Below are 23,624 nucleotides of genomic sequence, written 5' to 3'. Positions count from 1 at the left end.
TTCCTTCAGGACCAGGGGACTTGTCTATCTTCAGGCCCACAAGTTTGCTCAGCACTACCTCTTTAGTGATAGCTATTGCATCGAGGTCCTCACTTTCCATTGCATCTATAACATTTCTCTATGGCATGTTAGACATATCCTCCACCATGAAGACCGACACAAGATAGTCATTCCAAAACCTCTGTCATTTCCTCATTACCCAATATCAATTCCCCCTTCTCTTCCTTCAAAGCACCTGTGTTCACTTTAGCCACACTTTTCCACTTTATATAATTATAAAAACTATCTGTTTTTATATTTTGTGCTAGTTTATTTTTATAATCTAGTTTCCCTTTCTTTATTGCTTGCTTAGTGGTTCTTTGTTGCTCTTTAAAGTTTTCCCAATCTTCCAGTTTCCCACTATTCTTGGCGACTTTGTATGCACACGCTTATAATTTGATGTCTTCTTTTATTTCCTTAGTTATCCAAGGCTGGCTCTCCCCACTCCTACTGTCCTTGCTTTTAACTAGAATATACTTTTGTCGGAAAATCTCTTTGAAAGTCTTCCTCAACGTCTCACCATATATCCTGTGTTCCCAGTCTACACTAGCCAAATCCTCCCTCATCCCATTGTTGCCTCCATTGTTTAGGCATAATACATTGGTTTTAGATTGAAATATTGAAACGTTTTGAAACTATTGCACCCTGTATTTGTATGAGAAACTCAATCATACTGTGATCACTCTTTCCAAGAGGATCCCTACCTACAAGATCACTAATTTTACCTGTCTCATTGCACAGGACCAGATCTAATATAGGAGGTTCCCTTGTAAGTTCAGTAACATGCTGTTCAAGAAAGCCATCACGGATGCATTCTATGAAGTCCTTCTCAAGACTGCCTCAACCAACTTGATTCACCCAATCCATGTACAAGTTAAAGTCCCCCACGATAACTGCTGTTCCATTCTTACATGCCTCAGGTATTTCTCTGTTTATTGCCTGTGCCACTGTAATGTTATTATTATTACCTGATGTCCGGTAACTTCTCTGTGCTTCCCCATTTTCTCTCTTCTCCTCTCCTCCCCAACCCCCTTTTCAAGACGAGTTGAACATGTTGCTTTTCAATTTGTTCTAGAATCTGTGAAGTTTTGTAAGATAATGACTTGTTCATCCACTAACTCCAGAGCAACATCTTTCAAAACCCTACGTTGTACTTTACTAGTCCTATTACTTTTTTACCATCCTGTTCTAATGATTTCCCCAGTGCTACAATTTTTAACTAATGATCTTCATTCACACCAACTCTGTTGTCCTCAACTTTTCCAGAGATATTTTTGTCTTCTTGTTTGAAGACAGATAAAGAATGTTGTTTAATGTCTCTGCTATTTCATGATTCTCTACTATAGAGTCATAGAGCACTACAGCACAGAAACAGGTGTTTTTGCCCATCTAGTCCGTGACAAACTGCTATTCTACCAAGTCCAATCGATCAGCATCTGGACCATAGGCCTTTATACCACTCCCATCCATGGACTTATCCAAACCTCTTAAACGTTGCAATCAAACCCACATCCACCAGTTCCACTGGCAGCTTGCTCCACCCTCTGAATGAAGAAGTTCCCCTTAAATATGTTAACTTTCATCCTTAACCTATGACCTCTAACTCCAGTCTCACTTAACCTCGGTTGAAAAAGCCTGTTTGCCTTTACTATACCCCTCATAATTTTATATTCTACCTCCCCTCATTCTGCTATGCTCTAGGTGGGGAAAAAAAAAGTTCTAACCTATTCCACCTTCTCCTGTAACCCAGGTCTGCAAGTTCCAGCAACATCCTTGTAAATTTTCTCTGTTCTCTTTCAAACCTATTGATATATTTCCTGTAGGTGGATGACCAAAACTGCACACAATATTCCAAAGTAGGCCTCACCAATGTCTTATACAACTTCAACATAACACCCTCACTCCTGCATGCAATATTCCAATTTAGTTTTCCTGTCTGTCTGTAAAGCATCCACATTGGCTTTTGCTAATCCTTTCCTTTCTATATTTCTGTGGTTACCATCCTTCTCACCAGCCTGCTCTGATTTCTGCTTTCACTTTTCTTATCAATACTTTGGTCCTCCTTGGTTGCATTCTGAGATTTTCCTCTGACAAGGGTTTAAATCCTTTCCCTTGAACTAATACAATCATCAATTGCTCTGGTTTAAAATCATGAAGGTGTAGATAGTTTATCTTTATTTATTCCAATTCTAATTGCTAAAACTTTATAGCTGAATTGAATGAGATAAAATTGAGTAGGTCCAATAGTAGCCTTCAAAAGGAATTTCAATGAATACAAGAAAAAGAAAAATATTGTCAGGTGTCACAGGAGGTTGCAATCTCAATTCCCTGATCCTACAGGGATTGAGAATTGGTACAATTCCTTTGTTTTTCAAAATTATATTTACTTACTCTTTAAATAGCTCTCATACCTCCAAAACACTGGGGTAGATCATGCCAGATACTCACCACCCATTGAAAATAAAAATCCTACACACAACAGTTTTAAATGACAGCCCTTTCTTTTGTAACTACATCCCCATGTTTGAGACCCTCCCGCTACTGGGAGCATCTCAGTATCTACCCTGTTGTGCCTCTTTAGCACCTTGTGCATTTCAGTAATATCACCCCTCATTTTACTAAACTTAAAAGAATATATGTTCAGGTTCTTTGGCCATTTATGATAGGACATCCTACTCAACCTAGGAATTAGCTGAGTCATTCTCTTCCGGATTTCATCCAATGCTGGTATATCCTTTCTGTAGTGTTACGTACCCCGTAACTGGGTTGCCAAACCAGCAGAAATGGAGCACTTAGTTGGAGTCTGGATTACTGAAACTAAGAAAGTTTTATTAAAGAAATAAGTAACACAGTACTCTAATCAAGAGGATATAAATGCAACAGTTTAGCAATGATAAAACACACACGTACACAGAACTAGGATAATAGGATCAATCAAGCTCTATCGCAGTCTAGGGGTAAATGACCAGTTTCAAGTGACGCAAAGTTCAGTTCAATTGAGTTCAGTTCAGTTCACAGTAATCACTGTTGTGCCGTTGGGGCGGGGAGAAGAAAGAGAGCGAAAGCGAATGAATATTCAAAACGGATTCCACACAGACCTTCGCTATTCCTCGCAGTTAGCTTTCGGGCGAGCCCTTTGTAATGTGTTCTGATTGTGACCCCTCCGTTCCAGATACGATCGTTCTTCTGCGGTGAACCTGGCACCCAGGCAAGGGCGGACACACACACCGGGTTCCCGCCCGACCGTATCTTTCTACCCTGTGCATCTATGGCTGGTCCCGCGACCAGACCTCCAAAACTCCCAGCAACTTGTGGGGGCACACCGCTTCCAGGGTCTCGTTACCTCGTGGTGTAGTGTGTCTGTTGCTTTAGCGAACCTGTCCCTTTTTATCCCCCTGCTGGGGTATCGCCTGTCCATCAAACTTCAAACAGTTCAGGGTTCAAAGCCACCGGTCTCTGACAATACTCGGAACCGTGTCTCCTTTCGGTAATCTCTCTCATCTCTCTCTTATTAGCACCTTGCATGTTCCCCCATTGTCCTCTTAACGGCATCAATCTTCTGATAACTGGTTCTTTTGTCACAGTAGTTACAGTGTGGCATCAGCAACCCCCAAGAGAATCATAACACTTCTCTAATTTTGAACTCCAAATCCATTACACTGAAGGCCAATATGCCACTTGCCTTCCTAACTTGCTATATCTGTATTCTATCTTTTTGTGATTCATACAGAACAGCTTGATCCCTCTTTACTCATTCATTTGTAAATTCTCACTGTTTAATCTGTCTTTTGATTCCCTTTATAAAAGTGTATAACTTCACACTCACCTGCATTAAGCTTTCTGTGCCAAATTCTGGTCCTCTCATTCAACCTATCTATATTTTCTCTACATCCTCATTGCAGCAGGTCCTTCTTTCTACTTTCATCTCATCAGTGAACTGCACAGATTGCTCCCCACCCCCAATGATTAATGTAGATAGTAAGTAATTGAGGGTCAAGAGCTGATTCATGGGACACTCTACTAGTTGTATCCTTCCAAGCTTGTAAAAGACCCATAGAGATACAAGAGATGTGCAGGTGCCGGAAATCATGAGTGACATACACGACAGTGAAGGCCAGGCAATATCCACAGAAGGAAAGGAACAGTTTATGTTTCAAAATGCAAACACAAGGAATTCTGCAGATGCTGGAAATTCAAGCAACACACACCAAAGTTGCGGGTGAACGCAGCAGGCCGGGCAGCATCTCTAGGAAGAGGCACAGTTGACGTTTCCTGACCCTTCGTCAGGACTAACTGAAGAAAGAGCTAGTAAGAGATTTAAAAGTGGGAATTTCTCTCTGCCTGACCTACGAATTTCCTCCAGCATTTTATCTGTTATTCCACCTCTCTGCGTTTTATCTGATGACTGGTCTTCAGTTCAGGTTAGCACACTTTTCCCAAAAATGCAAGCTCTTATCGTGTGCACCAGCCTCTAATGTGGCACCTTAGCAAGTGACTTCTGGAAATCTAAATACACATCAACAGGCTTGTTTCCATCAATTCCTTTGAGAACACCAATAGATATATTGTACATGATTTTCCTTTCATAAATCTACATTGACATGGTCATGCTCAGAAAAATAATCCAGCTAGCAACATTAAAAACATTATGTAGCAGCAGTTGTGTGTTTTCTGCCCTTGAATAACAAGCACCATGCAATACTATAGAGGTTGATGGTGCTCCCTCTCTCTATAATCTGGTTTTATGCTGAAAATGTGGCCTGTACAGTAAGTCAATTACAGCTCATGCTAACATGCCCTGTAAAGATGGTCACTAGCCATCTCTCCTCCTCCTCCAGCATCTCCTTACCTTTGTCTAATTGAGAACAATTATACTTGCATGGTTTCAACCTTATTTACCTGGCCGAGCTCAGATTACCTGCAGCAGCTTTTTTCCCCTAAAACTTCAATATAATCTTTGGTGCTCCCAAATATCTACCCATTCACCCTCTCTATTTTTCAATCAAAAGGTGCTCTGTGGTAACATCAACTGAAAACAGTGATTCAGCTTCCATGAACATACAAACAACTCCAATTCTAACCCACCATCACCTAATCACCTTGACTGTTTATTTATCTAATATCAAGTTCAGGAAGAGCATAAATGTTCTCGAAATAAATTGTAGGAAGATTAAAGTCATAGTCTTCGCTCCTTTGGAATCAATATTTCTTTCCCTAGCAACTGTTGAAAAATGAACTAGACTGTTTGCAACTCTACTGCATTACTGTAGTCAAAGTTTCATATAATGAATCTACACGTCTGCCCACCTGCTGCCAAAACACTCATCTCAGCATTTGTTACCTAAAGTCTTGATTATTCCAACACTCACTTTACAAATAACTTCATGTTCTCATTCCTAACTTTCTCAGTAATCTCCATTAGTTCTGCAATCTTTCAAAATATCTACAATTCTACCCTTTAGCAATCCTGAATTTTAATATTTCACCATTAAAACATTCTGCCACAGTTTACCTTTTAAAATATAGATTTGAACAAAATTTTAATTCCCCCCCCCCAATAAATCCTCTCATGACAGAGTATCAAATTTTATTTTACATTTCATGGATTAATATACTGTATTGGAAGAACTTTTTTGTTCAACTGCAGATTATTTTTTCTGGACGTTGAACTATCTCTGCTAAACAAGCTGTAGCTCAAATTCATTTCTGATAATTTTCATAAAATCTCCCACGAATAAAGTGGTTAGGGTGGGGTTGCAAACCATAATCCAAAAAACATGACCCAATTTTCAGACCTCGTTGAGGAAATTGCTGTGATGAGGTGCCAGGCAGCACGTGAATCAGGGCTTACTCTACAAGCAGAGATGCATCAAATCAAGTCACTTATTTAATACTGCAGGAATAAAATTACCAGGCTGGAATAGTTAGATATAATTGTAACAGGATGCAGTCTGCATTTAAGTCACATGGTGAGCAATAAATTGAGCCAGTCAGCAAAGTCACCGTCAAGCATATTATTAAGAAACTCACCAAGACCCAGTATTGGGATTTTCAACCCATTAGCTAGCTCTACAGTCGGTACACTCAATCCCTCGCAGTAATCCATTCCCAGATTTTTACTTAGTGTTAATAGTATGATCCTTTGACCCTTTCACTTTCCCCTGAGCTTCAACGTCGCAAAACGACGCGAAGCACGGCTGCGTGTTCTGCGGCTGTGCCGTAATCCGGTCTGTGGCATAGGGGTTTGATAAAGGACTGGAGGAGATAATTTTAAGTATTAAGTCACGGTGTCATGTTGTTTTTAATCGGTTTGGGATTGGGGGACGCCCGGGACATCACGGTGAAAGGACTGGAGATCGTAAAGCAATGCAGCCGGGTCTACTTGGAGGCTTATACCTCGCTCCTCTGTGTCGGCAGAGACGTGTTGGTACGTGGAGCGGCAGCGGCAGCACGGCCGTTTCAAACAGAACTACGTTCAGAAAGTCGGGTTCCTATGTGCAAAGTTTTACTCCTATATTATAAACGTCTCAGCGACTCCCCTTCACCCCCCCCCCGAAATCAAATGATAAAGATAGCTTTGCATTTTATTCTGTAAAACAGCGATAGCTATATTGCATTCTAGTTTATCACAGAACTGCATGCTTGATGTGGGAAAGGGGACGGACTGGTGATAGATTAAAATATTCACCAGTATCCGTTATTTTCTGAGTAGCAAAGGCCTGTTTGAACTTCTGCAGTCCACGTGTTGAGTGATCGTATTCGGTTAATTTGGGCAGGAAGTAGGAGGATTTTGCTTTAGCAATGATCAAGGGATGGTAATACATTTCCAAGTCGTATCCCAAAGTGTCTCGTGTCTTTTAAGGTAATAAAGGTGGCAAAGATGTGGTTACAGGAAACTCGCTGTAGGGGATGACACTCGTATGGGGATGGGTGGACTCTGGTCTACAGAATGCAAAAAGGTGTAAAATCATAGTGTCCAGATTTTGTGGTGGGATTTTTAACTTTCTCAGTATGGACTGGGATTAGCATAGTGCACAGATTTTAGATGGGATGGAGTTTGTAAGATGCATCTAAAAGGGTTTTGTTTGTAAGATTTTAATCCAGAGTGATGGTTATCTGGAACATGGTGCTAAATAGGCCAGTAGAGGCTAATACAATTGCAACATTTAAAATTTCTTCCAGGGAAGGGGCAGTTAGTTGATTTTATTTTGGAGAATGAGAATGTACAAGTGATAGAAGAGTATGTAGAGAAACAATGAATATAGTCAGTACACAAACACGAGGAATATAGTCAGTAAGCTTAAAAGATAATGATGGAAAAAGGTAAGGGCCCACGAGATAGGACCTGGAGGAAGTAGATGGTGAACAAGTACTATGAGGGGTGAAAAAACAAGATGATTAGACATAGGAACAGAATTGGACATTGACTCTGCTCTAATAATGGCTGATTTATTATCCCTCCTGCCTTCTCCCCATAACCTTTGATGCCCTGACTAATCAAGAACCTATCTACAGCCATCTTATACTCAATGGCCTGTCCTCCACAACTGTCTATGGCAATGAATTCCACAGATTCACTACCCTCTGGCTAATGAAATTACTCCTCATCGCTGTTTTAAATGGACATCCCTGTATTCTGAGGCTGGGCCCTCTGGTCCAAGACTCACCCACTATGGGAAACATCATCTCCACATCCACTCTGTTTAGGCCTTTCAGTACTGGATAGTTTTCAGTGAGATACCTCCTGCTCTATTTGTCTAAATTCCAGCAAGTATAGGCCTAGAGCCATCAGACACTCATAAATTAACCCTTTCATTCTCAGAATCATTCTTAATTCTCTGGACCCTCAACAAGGCCAACACAAATTTTCTTAAATAAGGTGCCCAGAACTGCTCACAATATTCGTTTCTGTGGTCTGACCAATGCCTAATAAAGCCTTGGCATTACATCCTTGCTGTTATATTCTAGTCCTGTCGAAATGAATACCAGCATTGCATTTGTCTTCCTTACCACTGATTCACTTGCTAGTTAACCTTTAGGGAATCCAGCACAGGAACTCCTAAGTTCCTTGCACCTCTGATTTTTGAATTTTCTCCCTGCTTAGAACATAGTTTAGGCCATTATTCCTTCTACCAAAGTGCATGGTGATAAATTTCCCTACACTATGTCTGCTATCTGTGCCCATTCTCCCAGTCTGTTCAAACACTTCTGAATTCTCCCAGCTTCCTCAACACAACCTGTCCCTTCACCTATCTTTGTATCATCTTCAAACCTGGCTACAAAACCATCATTCCGTCATTCCATCATCCAAATCATTAACGTATAACGAAAAGAAGCAGTTCCAATACTGAACCCTGTGGAACACCACTAGTCACTGGCAGCCAATCAAAGTAGACCCCCTTTATTCCCACACCTTGCCTCCTTCCTGCCAGTCAGCTGCTCTTCTATCCATGATAGGATCTTTCCTGTAATACCATGGGCTCTTATTAAGTAGCCTCATGGTCAAAGGCCAGAAAATCCAGGTAAACAACATCCATTGACTCCTTGGTCTATCTTGCCTGTTATTTCCTCAAAGAATTCCAACAGATTTGTCAGGTAAGATTTCCCCTAAAGGAAATCATGCCGACTTGACCCTATTTTATCATGTGCCTCCAAGTACCCTGTAACCTTATCCTTAACAATCGACTCCAATATCTTCCCAACCATTGAGCTCAGACTAACTGGCTTATAATTTCCTTTCTTCTGCCTCTCTCTCTTAAAGAGTGAAGTGACAGTTGCAATTTTCTAGTCTTCAGGAACCATTCCAGAATCTAGTGATTCTTAAAAGATCATTTCTAATGCCACTACAATCTCTTCAGTTACCTCATTGGGGTCTGGTCCAGCTGACCATTCAGCTTCCCAAGCACCTCCTCCTTAGTAATAGCAATTACATTCACTTCTGCCTATCACATTCCAATTTCTGTCATACTGTTAGTGTTTTCCACAGTTAGGATTGATGCAAAACGCTTATTAGGTTTCCTCATGCTCCCTTTAGAATACTTCATCTTTGGGATGTATCTATCCTGCACCTTTCAGATTACCCTCAGAAACTGACGCCATTGCTGATCTGTCATCCCTAATAGTATCTCCTTAGTGAGCTTTGGCTAGCTCCTCTCTCATGGGTCTGTAATTCACTTTACTCCACTGTAATACTGATACGTCTGACTTTATCTTCTCCCTCTGAAACTGGGTGAATTCTATAATTTTATCACCGCCTCCTAAGTTCTAACCATAGCTCATTCATTACACAATACCCATTCCAGAATTGCCTTTTCCCTATTACAAGCTATTCTAAAAAGTCATCTCAGAGGCATTCTACAAGTTCCCTCTCTTGGGATCCAGCTTGGTTTTCCCAGTCTACCTGTATATTGAAATCCTCCAGGACTATAATAACATTGCCCTTCCAAAGTTCAAAGTAAGTTTATTATTAAAGTATATATACGTCACTGTGTACAATCCTGAGATTCATTTTCTTGCGAGCATACACAGTAAATGCAAGAAATACAATAAAATGAATGAAAGACCACACCCTGCAGGAAGAACAAACAACCACCATGCGCAAAAGACAGCAAACTGTACAAATATAAAGGAGGAAAAAATAATAAATAAGCAATCAGTATAGAGAACATGAGATGAAGAGTCCTTGAAAGTGAGCCCATAGTTAGTGGGAACAGTTCAGTGATGGGGTGAGTGATGCTATCTCCTCTTGTTCAAGGGCCTGGTGGTTGAAGGGTAATAACAGTTCTTGAACCTGGTGGCTGGGAGGGCTTTACCCATGATGGATTGAGCCTCATCCACTACTTTTTGTAGGCTTTTCCATTCAGGGGCATTGGTGTTTCCGTACCAGGCTGTGATGCAGCCCGTCAGTATAGATGCTGTCAAGTAGAGGCACTGCCCTGCTTTCTTCATAATTGCTCTCACCTGCTGAGCCTAGGACAGGTCATCTGAAATGATAAACAGAGGAAATTGAAGTTGCTGACTCTCTCCACCTCTGATCCCCCAATGAGGACCCGCTCATGGACCTCCAGTTTCCTCCTCCTAAAGTCAATAATCACTTTCTTGGTTTTGCAGAGATTGAGAGAGAGGTTGTTATTGTGGCACCACTTAGCCGGATTTCAGTCTCCCACCTATGTGCTGATTCATCACCACCTTTGATTTGTCCAATGATTGTGGTATCATAAGCAAACTTAAATACAGCATTGTAGCTATGCTTAGCCTCATAGGCATAAGTATAAAGCGAGTAGAGCAGGGGGCTAACCACACAGTCTTGTGCACCTGTGATGATGGAGATTGTGGAGGAGTTGTTGCCAATCTGAACTGACTGGAGTTTGCAAGTGAGGAAATCGAGGATCCAATTGTACAAGGAGGTATTGAGGGCAAGGTCTTGAAGCTTACTGATTAGTTCTGAGGGGATGATAGTATGAAATGTTGAGCTGTAGACGATAAAGAGCATCCTGATATACGCATGTTTGCTGTCCAGATGTTCCCTGGTTGATTGCAGAGCCAATTAAATGGCATCTGCTGTGGACCTGTTGTGTCAGTAGTCAAGTTGGAGTGGATCCAAATCACTTCTCAGGCAAGAGTTGATATGTTTCATCACCAACCTCTCAAAGCACTTCATCACAGTGGATGCAAGTGCTACTGGACGATAGCCATTGAGGTAGGTAACCAAGTTCTTAGACACCGGTACAATTGAAGCCTGCTTGAAGCAGGTGGGTGCCTCAGACTGCCGAAGTGAGAGGTGAAAGATCTCAGTGAACACTCCAGCCAGTTGATGAGTACAGGTCGTAAGTACTCAGCCAGGTACCCCGTCTGGGCTGGGTGCTTTCCGTGGGTTCACCCTCCTGAAGGATGTGGGCTGTCGGAGTTCATGAAGGTTCCTCCATGTTTTGACAGCCAACGAGAGCATAGAAGGCATGGAGCTCATCTGGAAGTGAAGCCTTTTTACATGCCTTTATCTCCCATCAGAATTTGAATTCCACCACCTGGCTGCTGCTCGGAGGCCTATATGTACCTCCCATCACAGTCTTTTTTCACTTGAAGTTTCTTAACTCTGCCTGCAAGGATTCTGCATCTTCTGATCCTATGCCACCTCTTTCTTAGGATTTGGTTTCTCTTTTTTTTTACCAACAGAGCTTCCCCACCTCCTCTGCCTACCTGCCTATCCTTTTGATACAATGTGTATCCTTGGATGTGAACATGTGAGAAGTAGTTGCTTGAAAATGGAACAGCATTCAGATTTGGAAGGCTCCTGTAAGAGTAAGAAGTAGAGATGTTAAGTTTTGGAACCCTAGGTTAGCGAATGAATATTGAAGATTAGATCAAGGAAAAGAAGAAAATGTACATCAGGTACAGGAAATTTATATGATGGGGTTAATTACAAGATGTTAATGGAAGCAAGTTAGGAGATTGCCAATGAAGCTTTTAGCACCTTTGTTAACCATGAGTGATGTACCAGAAGACTAACTAATGTTGTAGATAACTAATGTAGTCTCATTAGTTTGGAAACCTAAGGTCAGTGAGCCTTGCATCGGTAGTAAGGAAACTGGGAGAAAATTCTGAGTGACAGAATATATGATCATCTGAAAAGACTGGGACCTGTCAGGTTTTGTGCAATGTGATCATGTCTCTCAACTCTGATTGAGATTTTTAAGGAGTTGACTGGGAAGTTGATGGAGGCATAGTGGTTGACATGAGGTGTAGCTTTATACAGGTTTATATAGGAAAATAGTTGATTAAGCACTGAAAAAATAATTTTATTAGTTGCCTTTAGGTCCATGCAGCAGTATCCAGGGCTCACAAAATTGGTCACTCAAAAATGTAACCATCTCCCTTTGTGTATGGTATGACTAACCAATGCAGAGATATCGCCTTGCTTTCAATTTTACTGAAGCTCTTTGAAGCCTCGATTTCAAGGAAAGTTCCACTTATTTCACTTTTAACTAGTTTAACACTCTGATTTTACTTCAGTGTTCTTTGCAACCACGGTCAAATAAATTACTGCTGTGTAGCAGCATGGTTTGTCTGGATTAAATTCTATCTGTCACTTCTTCCTAACCATCGATATTTTACTGTATCCTTTGACAATGTTTACCACCATCCAAAATTTCAGCAATTTTTGTATCATTTTCAGATGTTCTAATCTGTCCATCTACATTTTCATTCAAATCAATTGTACAGACTTAGTCACCACTTTAATAGGTACCTCCAGTATTTAATAACATGGCCACTGAGTATATACCATGGTCTTCAGCTGGAGCCATCCATTGCAGGGTTCATCATGTTGTGAGTCCAGAGATGCTCTTTTGTATACCACTGTTGTAACACATAGTTATTGGAGTTATCGTCATCTTTCTGTCAGCTTGATCCAATCTGGCCATTCTCCTCTCACTTTTCTCATTAACAACACATACTGGACATTTTTTGTTTTTCTCACCATTTTCTGTAAACTTCAGAGACTGTTATGCATCAAAATTCCAGGAGGTCATTCCACTCTCAAGGTCACTTGGATCACACTTCTTCCCCATTCTGATCTTTGGCGTGAGCAACAACTGAACCTCTTGACCATGCCAGCATGCTTTTATGCATTGAGTTGCTGCCACATGATTGGCTGATTAGATATTTGCATTAATGAGCTAGTATACAGGTGATTCTAATAAAGTGGTCACTGAGGTTAGCCACAAAGAGTGCACAGAACTCATCTGTGAGAAACATCACTGTAACAGGCTTCCAGTCACAAAAGCACCCTTCTAAGACTACACCCTGTCATCTCTAATTGAACCAGTTTGGTAATTTGTTTACTATTGTCACACAAAACGAGGTACAGTGAAAAAAAATTTCATTTCATCCAAACAAATCATTTCAAAACATAAGTGCATTGAAGTAATACAGAGGGAAAAACCATAACAAAATGCAGAATATAGTATTACATTTACAGAACAAAGTACAGTGCAGATAGGCAATAAGGTATGGGACCCAAGGAAAGATAGATTGAAAGATTTAGAATTTATCTTTATTGTACAAGAGAATCTGAGTTCAACAGTCTTGTGAATGTATCCTTGAGCTTGGTGGTGTGTGTTTTCAAGCTCTTGTAATTTATGTCCAACGGAAGGAGGGAGATGAGAGAATGACCATCATGTAAGGAATTTTTGATTATGTTGCCTACTTTCCCAAGGCAGAGGGAAGCATACACAGAGTTAATGGAGCAGAGGCTGGTTTCAATACCCTACCCTCATCAATTATCTTTGTCGCATCCACAAAATAAACTCAATCAGATTGTGAGAGAGGACCTCTCCTTCACAAAGCCAAGCAGGTTATAAATTATCCTTTTCCAAATGTGAGTAAATTCTATCCTTAAGAATCTGCTCCAAAAATCTCTATACCACTGATGTAAGCCTCACCAACCCATCATTTCCTGGGATGTCTCTTTTGCTTTACTTAGACAAAGGAATAACATTGTCTGTCTCCAGAATTATGGGACCCTGCCTGTGGCTAAAGAGGATACAAAGATCTCCACCAAGCTCCCATTCTCTCCTCAGATCCTAGGATAGGTCCCATCATACCCTGAAAACTTTTCCACCTTAATGTTTTTCAAGACAGCTTACACCTCTTCCTTAAATGTTGACTTGCCATCGAACATTAACAAGCCAGTTCCTAATTTCACTATCAACCCGATCCTTCCCTTGGTCAATACAGTACTAATGTGAAGTACCTCACCCACTGCATTGTCTTTATGCATAAATCCCCCCCTCCCCCCCCCCCCCGCTTTGACCTTGAGAAGATAACAAACCACTTTGGCTATGTTTGCTCCTTTCTGCCATTGCTAATTAGAGAACAAAATTTATCAAAACTATTCCGAAGTTTCCATCATTATTTAGGTTGGTAGATAGTATGGTCCTATGCTATGAAGCTCAACAATATTTACATTACCTATTCTGATAGAAAAGATACTCATTAGCTGTTCAAAGTAAAAAAAACAACTGTATTATTAATCATCCCAACTACTATGTATTAGTGAATATCAGTCATGTTTCCATTCACTGATTATATCCCATGAACCCTGTTAAAAAAATAACATCTTATTAAGTATGCATTGGGTTTCTCTGGCTACTTTGGTTTTAATATTCTGCTACAGTTATGCTGTTTGAGATTAGTCTTTAAAAACTTCAAATATTACTGCAGTCTGATCTCTCAAGTGGAGTTGTTAACTCTACCAGTGCTGTGGCTGATCTTTGTAAGATAGAGCAGGCATTTGTTGTTAGGTTGTAGACTTGCTAGGAATGCTGGAAACCTAATTTATTCTGAGAGAAAACACATAAATAACATGCCCTTACACTTCCTCCGTTACCACCATTCAGGGCCCCAAACAGTCCTTCCAGGTGAGGCATCACTTCACCTGTGAGTCGACTGGGGTGATATACTGCGTCCGGTGCTCCCGATGTGGCCTTTTATATATTGGTGAGACCCGACGCAGACTGGGAGACCGCTTTGCTGAACATCTACGCTCTGTCCGCCAGAGAAAGCAGGATCTTCCAGTGGCCACACATTTTAATTCCACATCCCATTCCCATTCTGACATGTCTATCCACGGCCTCCTCTACTGTAAAGATGAAGCCACACTCAGGTTGAAGGAACAACACCTTATATTCCGTCTGGGTAGCCTCCAACCTGATGGCATGAACATCGACTTCTCTAACTTCCGCTAATGCCCCACCTTCCCCTCGTACCCCATCTGTTACTCATTTTTATGCACACATTCTTTCTCTCACTCTCCTTTTTCTCCCTCTGTCCCTCTGAATATACCTCTCGCCCATCCTCTGGGTCAACCCCCCCCCCCCCACTTGTCTTTCTTCCCGGACCTCCTGTCCCATGATCCTCTCGTATCCCCTTTTGCCTATCACCTGTCCAGCTCTCGGCTCTATCCCTCCCCCTCCTGTCTTCTCCTATCATTTTGCATCTCCCCCTCCCCCTCCAACTTTCAAATCCCTTACTCACTCTTCCTTCAGTTAGTCCTGACGAAGGGTCTCGGCCTGAAACGTCGACTGCACCTCTTCCTATAGATGCTGCTTGGCCTGCTGCGTTCACCAGCAACTTTGATGTATGTTACATAAATAACCACTTTGCATAGTACAAAAATACTTTGAATTTTATCTGTAGCCCAGTTAAAATAGCAAATAGTGTACCATAAAACCATAAATGGTTTTAGGTATGCTTTTGCTGCTGTGAACTAATTTGCTATTAGCCAGATTAGAAGTGCAGTTCTGGTAAGTTGTTGATTCTAGTGTTTTTGAGTTTAAAGAGAAATGCCTTGAAGTTGTTATGTTAAAAGAGCAGAAAAGATTGTTTAATTGTTTAATTAGCATCAATCTCCAGAGCAGAACTTTGGCTTCTTGTTTCATCTTTCATTATAACATTTTATAGGTAAAATTTAAAAATAATGATTTTGTTCACATTGTGGTGGAAAAGAAAACCTTTAGCAACTGAATGCATTTGAGTTATCAGCTCAGAAAAACAGGCTCATTGGCAAACAAAAGAGACAGACTGATGATTAAATATTGTCCCTTACAATTACCATTATAAACCCAACTATATGAATGGGAAAATCATACTTAAATATTAATTATGTTCCCTTTCATTGTAGGAGGAGTTTTATGGTCGTGAACTCATCATTGCAGAGAGAGAGATGGTTGAACAAGATGCTGATGAAATTTTGAGGCATGCTGTTGATAATGACATTGCTTTTCTTGTAGTAGGAGATCCATTTGGGTAAGTCATTAGGTATATGTCAGGAATTCATCTGAACATAGAACAATTGTTCTTTATTTATCATTTTTATATCAGAAATCAGAACTAGTTAATGTTATTTCATATTTCCAGTGGAGATCCGATCTATGTACAGTTGCAAGAAAAGGTTTGTGAACCCTTTGCAATTACCTGATTTTCTGCATTAATTACTTACAAAATGTGGTATGATCTTCATCTAGGTCACAATTATAGACAAGTGCAATGTGCCTAAACTAATAACACACAAACAATTGTACTTCTTGTCAATACTGAGTACACCATTTAAACAGTCGCAGTCTAGGTTCAAAAAAGTATGTGAACCTCTGGAGTAATGCTTTCTATAAAAGCTATTTGGTGTCAGGTGATCCATTCAATGAGATGAGATTGAAGATGTGGGTTGTAGAGGTGTCCTGCCCTATAAAGAAAGACACACAAAAGCGGGTTACTGACAGAGCCTGCTCTTAAGAAAGATCAGTTTATGTGCACCATCCCTTGATCAAAACAACTTTCAGAGGACCTTAGAAGATGAATTGGAGAAATGCATGAAGCTGGAAAAGGCTACAAAAACATTTTTAATGACCTGATTGTTCATCAGTCCTCAGAAAGAGGAATTGTCTACGAATAGAGGAAATTCAGTTCTATTGCTACACTCCCTAGGAGTGGGCATCCTACTAAGATCACACCAGGAACACAACATGCAGTGCTGAAGGAGGTGAAAAAGAACCCAAAGGTAACAGCAAAAGATCTGCAGAGATCTCTAGAACTTGCTAAAGTCTCTGTTCATGTGCCCCCTATAACAAAGACACTGGACAAGAATGGTGTTCATGAAAGGATACCATGGAGGAAACCACTGTTCTCCAAAAAAAAAACATTGCTGCACGTCTCAAGTTTGCAAAAGACCACTTGGATGTTCTACAACACTTCTGAGACAATGTTCTGTGGACAGATGAGAGAATAGTTGAACTTTTCAACAGAAATGTTTGGGGAAAGAGGTCACTGTACACCAGCACTAAAACCTCATCCCAACTGTGAAGAATGGTGGAAGGAGCATCATGGTTTGGGGCTGCTTTGCTGCCTCAGCTTGCAATATTTGAGGAAACAATGATTTCAAAATTGTATCAAGACCTTTTAAAGGAGAATGGCAGGATTGCCGTCTGTCACCTGAAGCTTAAGAGAAGTTGGATGATGCAACAAGACAATGATTGAAACACAGGAGTAAGCCAACAACAAAATGGGTTAAAGAGAAGAAATTTCGTGTTTTGGGGGTGGTTATGTGTCCTACAGGGGCATTAGAGGAAATAGAAGTCGTCGGAAGGCATTCAAGATTCTTGGAGGTGGTAGGCGGCAACCTACGAAAACATGAGACCCGACTGATTTAGTAGAGTAGGCAATTCCAAGAAAAAGGATGAGGCACTGGAACACAGGAAGAGCCACAGGCAGTGGGCACTTGTTGTCACAACACGTCTGAAGCTCAGCAATCTCATCTGACCTTACCAACCAAACAGACATTATTGGGAATGCATAAAAGAGCATCTAGCGTGCCCAACAGTTCCCTTCAACTTGCGGCAAAGGACATGTTCGTGCATTTTAATGGTTGGTAAGTCAAGTACATCCTCTTAACTTTCCCTACAGATCTACAGAAAACAAGTCATGCAACGATACAGTGCTGGTCAGAACCAAATGGTGAAATAGAAGCAATTAGTGAACCTGCGGACCCCAAGGACTCCTCCTGAGGTGCTCAAAGCGACTTCGGCTTCATATGTGCGGTCAAGAACCATCTATGGGGATTATGAGACGTTATGTGATTGGTCAGTCATGCTAACCGGAATAGTATAAAGGTAGCTTGCCGAACTCTAGCTCTATCCCGACTAACATTCAGATTCCAAACAGAATTCTTGTGAATGTAATTTTCCCTGTTGTGATTGTCTTCATCTTTGCCTCACCATTCCTTTGGAGGCTGCTACCATCGCTCCATCTGTGTCAACTCACTACCATTGTCAGCATCTGATAGGCATTCCCAGCTTGTGCTAATCTTTTATTTTATCTTAGCCCCTTCTACTGATGGATAAATACGTATGGTGCAATCTCTGCGAGTTTGAAGACAGTGAAGCCTTGAATTCTAATCCTGCTAAGAAACAGAAACTACAGAAAGTGCATCAGTACAAAGTTACATACCTCATGTATGGGTTTATACTGTTCCTGTCAGATCAGCGACACCCCATGTATCTTATTTATAATACTAATGAAGCCATGAAACCATCAAGGTTGCAGGAACACTTCTGTAAAAGACACCCTGAAAAGGCTACTTATGGTATTACTCAGTTCCAGATAATGAAAGAAGCATTTGAAAAGTATTGCACATTTCAAGTCATTTGCCAAGAAAGCCAAAAATAACCTTGATAGTGGTTTCAAAGAAGGGTCAGAGCCGTCTCTATTTCCTGAGGAGACTGAGTCCTTTAACATCTGCCGGACGATGCTGAGGATGTTCTACGAGTCTGTGGTGGCCAGTGCTATCATGTTTGCTGTTGTGTGCTGGGGCAGCAGGCTGAGGGTGGCAGACACCAACAGAATCAACAAACTCATTCGTAAGGCCAGTGACGTTGTGGGGATGGAACTGGACTCTCTCACGGTGGTGTCTGAAAAGAGGATGCTGTCTAAGTTGCATACAATCTTGGTCAATGTCTCCTATCCACTACATAATGTACTGGGTGGGCACAGGAGTACATTCAGCCAGAGACTCATTCCACCGAGATGCAGCACTGAGCGTCATAGGAAGTCATTCCTGCCTGCGGCCATCAAACTTTACAACTCCTCCCTTGGAGGGTCAAACAGCCTGAGCCAATAGGCTGGTCCTGGACTTATTTCATAATTTATTGGCATAATTTACATACTACTATTTAATTATTTATGGTTCTATTGCTATTTATTATTTATGGAGCCGTTGAGCCAATTTCCCCCGGGATTAATAAAGTATGACTATGACTATTACATTTCCAAAATGATAGCAAAGTGTGGAAGATCTCATACAATTGGTGAAAGATTAATAATGCCTGCTGTATCAAAAGTACTCACCACTGTTGTCAAAATGGATACTAATATTTTAAAATCAATTCCTCTAATAACTCTGTAGCTCATTGTATTGCTGAAATGAGTAAAACCATCAACTATGCACAGAGCTACAAAAAACAGAATTTGGGATACAACTGGATGAGTCAACTGTGCGAGACAACAAGGCATTGCTAATGGCATATGTACAATTTATCAAAAATGGAAAAGTTTATGAAGAGATTCTCGTTTATAAAAAGTTAAAAACAAATATCAACAGAGAATCAATCCACAATGAGTTCAAAATATATATTGAGGATAAAAGTATTCCAATTAGGAACATGATTTCTTGTGCAACAGGTGGAGCACCGTATATGACAGGTCGCCTTGCTGATTCAGGGGCATTTATGGAAAAAGAAATTCCAAGTCTGTTTGCAACCTATTATCATCAATATCTCGCAGCCAAAAACCTTAGCCAGTGTCTTTTTTCAAACATGAGTCTTGTAATATCTGCTATCAGCAAAACTAGAGCTCATCCATTAAATAGCCAATTATGCCAAGATAACAATGAAGAGTTTGAACGCTTGCTTCTTCACACTGAAATACATTGACTCTGAAAAGGCTGCTGCTTAAAAAGTTCCTTTGAACTTTTTGACACCGTGGTTGAATTTTTGCAAGAGTTTGAAAACTCAACAAGAGTTTGGGAAAGATTAAACTTGTACATGGAGCTGTGGCATATCTAGTCGATCTGTTTGACAAAATGAACTTCCTAGGGTTTCTGGTGATGTCATCATCTAGAATGGCAGCTTAAATCAATAGCTCCTCTGGAAAAACGCATATTTTGACCGGTTAATTCATCAAGTATAAGATCTTTCGAAAATACCTGAATTGATAAGGGGGTCAAGAATGGGGAAAAAGAATGGAGATAAAAAAAATCACTGCAGAGCCTATGGACGAGGGAGGGGCAACGCACGGCTCTCCTACCCGAACGCGTGGTAGCAAGGCTGACGATGGGCCTCGTTCAGGCGAAGCGGCAAATATGATAAAAATTCTGGAAGAGATACGGGGATTGCAAAAAGGTATAAAACAGTAACTAAATGATATCAAGTCAGAGCTCGTCAATGTCAATCAAAAAAAAGTGGTGGCAGACACGAATTGAGAAGGTGGAAGATCGCGTGCAAAACGTTGAACGGATACTAAGTAAGACGATGAAAATATTAAATCAACAAGGAAGTAAACTGCTTGACCAGGAGGGAAGGTCGCGACAGAAAAATATCAAGATATACAATGTTCCCAAGGGAGTGGAGGGTTTGTCTGTGATGGAGTGTGTAGGAAAGTTGCTGTGGGACGCGCTGGAGATCCCCTTGACTATGGAGGCCAACTGAAGACAGAGGAGATAAGCTGCGCTCGATAGTAATTAGATTCCTTCGATACTATACCAAGGCGGAGATTCTACGAAGGTCCTGGGAAAAGAAGAGGGTGTTTTTGAACAGGAAATTAATATATTTCGATCAAGATTACCCCCTGGAAGTCCTGCAGAAACGTAAGGAATACTCTGAAGTAAAGCGAATATTAAAGCAAAGAAAGATTAGATTCCAAACTCTGTATCCTGCTAACCTGCGAGTGTTTTATGAAGATGGGACGCAACTGTATCAGACAGTGGAAGAGGTGACTACAGACATGAAGAACAGAGAGCTGTCCGTTAGCGTGATCAAACCGAGGGAAAGCCTGGCTGAGCAGTTATCCCGATCTGCTTGGGAAATAGTAAGAGAACAGAGAAAGCAGGGGCCGGGAGGAGGGCGAGAGAAGAATATCAGGAAGAGACTGTGAGTTTTCCCAGGAGAGCCCTCACCCCCTCCAGAAGAGCCATAAGGTTTGGCTAGCTTTAAAAGTGTTGATAAGCTAAATGGAAGCAAAAATAGATGAAGCTATACCTATCTCAAGAAATACTTATTATAGTGTGGATTTTATATTACTCAATTTTTTTTTGGTTCATTCATTCACTCCTTTTTCCCCACCTAAATGAGAATATATATATATATATATATATATATATATATATATATATATATATATATATGGGAGGAATACACAGGGAAATCTTTTCTGTGTAATGGACATAGATTTGTTCACTTACTTCTATGGGTACTGCAATGGGGGCCCTCAACTCAGAGGTAGGAGGGGCTATCCCCCACGGCTAGACGTTTCCTCTAGCTCAACCCAGGGTCATCTACTAGAGACCTCAGCTTTGGAATCACACCTTCATTGCCTTTTTTTCAATTATTGGCTTTTCTTGGTTCTTATTTGTTCAGGGAGTAGATTGATTAAGTTTTTGGTCTTGTTCGGTACTGGAACAGTTCTGGAAGTCAGTTTTTTCAACAATTTCTAAAGCACTTAAAATTACTCTATAACCTAATAAATTAACTGTGCTTTTCAGAATAATTCCTCAAAATATCCATGGTATTTCTGTGTCTGACCAACATGTTATTGCATTTGTTACATTGATAGCTAGGAGGGCCATCTTGTTGAAGTGGAAGGATACATCAGCTCCCACTTTGTCACAATGGTTCTCTCAAGTGATGCTATGTCTTAGTTTGGAGAAAATTAGAAGTTGAACCTTTGAACCTTTATTTGATTTTGAGAAAAGATGGGGCTCATTTGCTTGTTATTATCATTTGAGCTAATTGATAGATTTTCTCCACGATCTAATTGTAAATTTTTTGGTATATTTTTCTCTCTTGCTGGCGGTTTGATGTTTATTTTTAGAAGCTTTTTGTATGACGCATGGCTCCAGGGTTGTACATCTAATGGGGTTTTTTCCCCTCACTTTTTTTGCTTAGTAGGGTTTTCTTATTATCACAAAATTTTTCAATCTTTAAGATAATTTTTTTTCCTTGAGACATTGTAAGTGTTGTTACTTCGATGTACTCATGTTATTTTTTTTTAATAATATAATAAAAAGATTTGAAAAGAAAGAAAGATCAATTAAGTTTTATTCTGCTAATTTCAGTGATATATTGACAGAAAAATACACATGGCTATGGACAAAGTAAAGTTCATTTCTTTTAATTTCAATGGGCTGTTAAATCCAATCAAACGCAGTAAAGTTCTATCCAAAATAAAAAAAAGAACAAGCCCATGTAGTGTATTTACAGGAAGCTCACATAAGTGATAATGAGCATGGAAAACTAAAGAGAATGGGCTTCACTAATTTGTTTTTCTCCTCATATATATCAGGACATAGGAGAGGAGTTGCTATTCTTATCTCAAGCAAGCTAAATTTTGAAAAAGTATTCGAAATGGGAGATAAGGAGGGCAGATATATTCTGGTAAGGGGGAATATAGACGGAAATTCAGTTACTCTATTGAAAATATATGCACCCCCAGGAAGTGATATTAGTTTCTTTCAGAAAATTACTAATATTATGGTAACGGAAACAGGTCTTCTGATATGTGGGGGAGACTTAAATTTACCATTACAATCAAAGTCAGGCTCTTCCAATAGAAAAACCTATGAAACAAAATCCTTACATAAGAAAGTTAATACACTTTTTGAGGATGTTGGTCTAATTGATATATGGAGGGACCTTTTCCCTGACAGAAGGGATTTCGCTCATTATTCTGCCCCCCCCCCATTCTGTATATACAAGAATAGACTATTTCATAACATTTGGAAAAGACAAAGACAAAATAAACACCTGCGGAATTGGGACAATAGATGTACCTATGTACATATAGGACCATGTACCTATATATTTACCTGTTGATTTTGACTTACAACCAAAGAATACTTCAGGTATTTGGAAAATAAATTCGAGTCTACTCAATGATCCCTACTCTAAGGAACAAATTAAAAAAGAAATTGGTCTTTACTTAGAATTGAATGATAATGGAGAAGTTTCACCTCCCATTCTATGGGATACTTTGAAGGCTGTCTTACGAGGGAAAATTATAGCAATATCTTCATATAAGAAAAAAAAAGGAATAAAAGATTAAAGGAATTACAAAATAGGCTGAAGGAACTGGAAAAAAACACAAATTGAATTTGGCACAGGATACATTAGAGGAAATTTTTAAAAATTAGGAATGCAATTAGTAGTTTGGCTACACAAGAAATCAGGAAAATTTTAATGTTTCTGCAACAGAGACATTATGAAAGTGGATCTAAGTCTATGAAAATACTGGCGTAGAAACTGAAAAAAAAATAGCAGAAAATAGAATTCATAGAATTAGGGATTCAAGAACAAAAAAGGAAAAAAAAATAAGCTAAGTGAAATTCAAGAAGCTTTTGAAATGTTTTACAAAACTCTATATCCCAAAGTTCCAGGGGGAAGCATAACCCAAATTGACACTTTCCTGAATTTTCTAGAGTTACCCACTTTAAGCGAAGAACAAAATAGAACGATGACTGCTGACATAACTGAAGTTGAACTAAAAGCTGCAATTAGTAGGCTTAAATTAAGCAAGTCACCTGGCTCAGATAGGTATACGGCAGAGTGGTACAAAGAATTTCTTACTCCCCACACTGAACTGGGCACTAAAACAGGCGTAAATGCCACCCAGCTGGAAGGAAGCGATAATCTCAGCTATACCGGAAGAAGGCAAGGATAAAATGGAATGTGGGTCATTTAGACCAATATCCATTCTTAATGTAGATTATAGATTATTTACCTCCATCATGGCCAAACGATTAGAAGAGTTTCTATCCATACTGATAC

The 23,624-nt window shown here is 40.1% G+C and overlaps 2 protein-coding genes across 2 annotated transcripts in view; one reads left to right on the top strand and one right to left on the bottom strand.

Annotated features, from left to right (window-relative positions):
* zgc:110366 (uncharacterized protein LOC550476 homolog) overlaps positions 1 to 6,199 on the bottom strand; it is a 160,914-nt gene extending 154,715 nt beyond the window's left edge. Inside the window, 1 exon segment of the mRNA XM_063063934.1 lies at positions 6,070 to 6,199. Within this exon segment, the coding sequence (XP_062920004.1) occupies positions 6,070 to 6,145 (76 nt within the window). The 5' untranslated portion in view covers positions 6,146 to 6,199.
* A 44-nt stretch (positions 6,200 to 6,243) lies between these two features.
* dph5 (diphthamide biosynthesis 5) overlaps positions 6,244 to 23,624 on the top strand; it is a 97,395-nt gene continuing 80,014 nt past the window's right edge. Inside the window, exons 1-2 of the mRNA XM_063063933.1 lie at positions 6,244 to 6,466; positions 15,719 to 15,843. Coding sequence (XP_062920003.1) covers positions 6,332 to 6,466; positions 15,719 to 15,843 — 260 coding nt within the window. The 5' untranslated portion in view covers positions 6,244 to 6,331. The remainder of the gene's footprint in view (positions 6,467 to 15,718; positions 15,844 to 23,624) is intronic.

Source organism: Mobula hypostoma, chromosome 12, assembly GCF_963921235.1.
Source record: "Mobula hypostoma chromosome 12, sMobHyp1.1, whole genome shotgun sequence".
In the NCBI taxonomy this organism is placed as follows: Eukaryota; Metazoa; Chordata; class Chondrichthyes; order Myliobatiformes; family Myliobatidae; genus Mobula; species Mobula hypostoma.
Note: the sequence above shows the minus strand (reverse complement) of the source record. Positions and strands in the feature narration are given on the sequence as shown.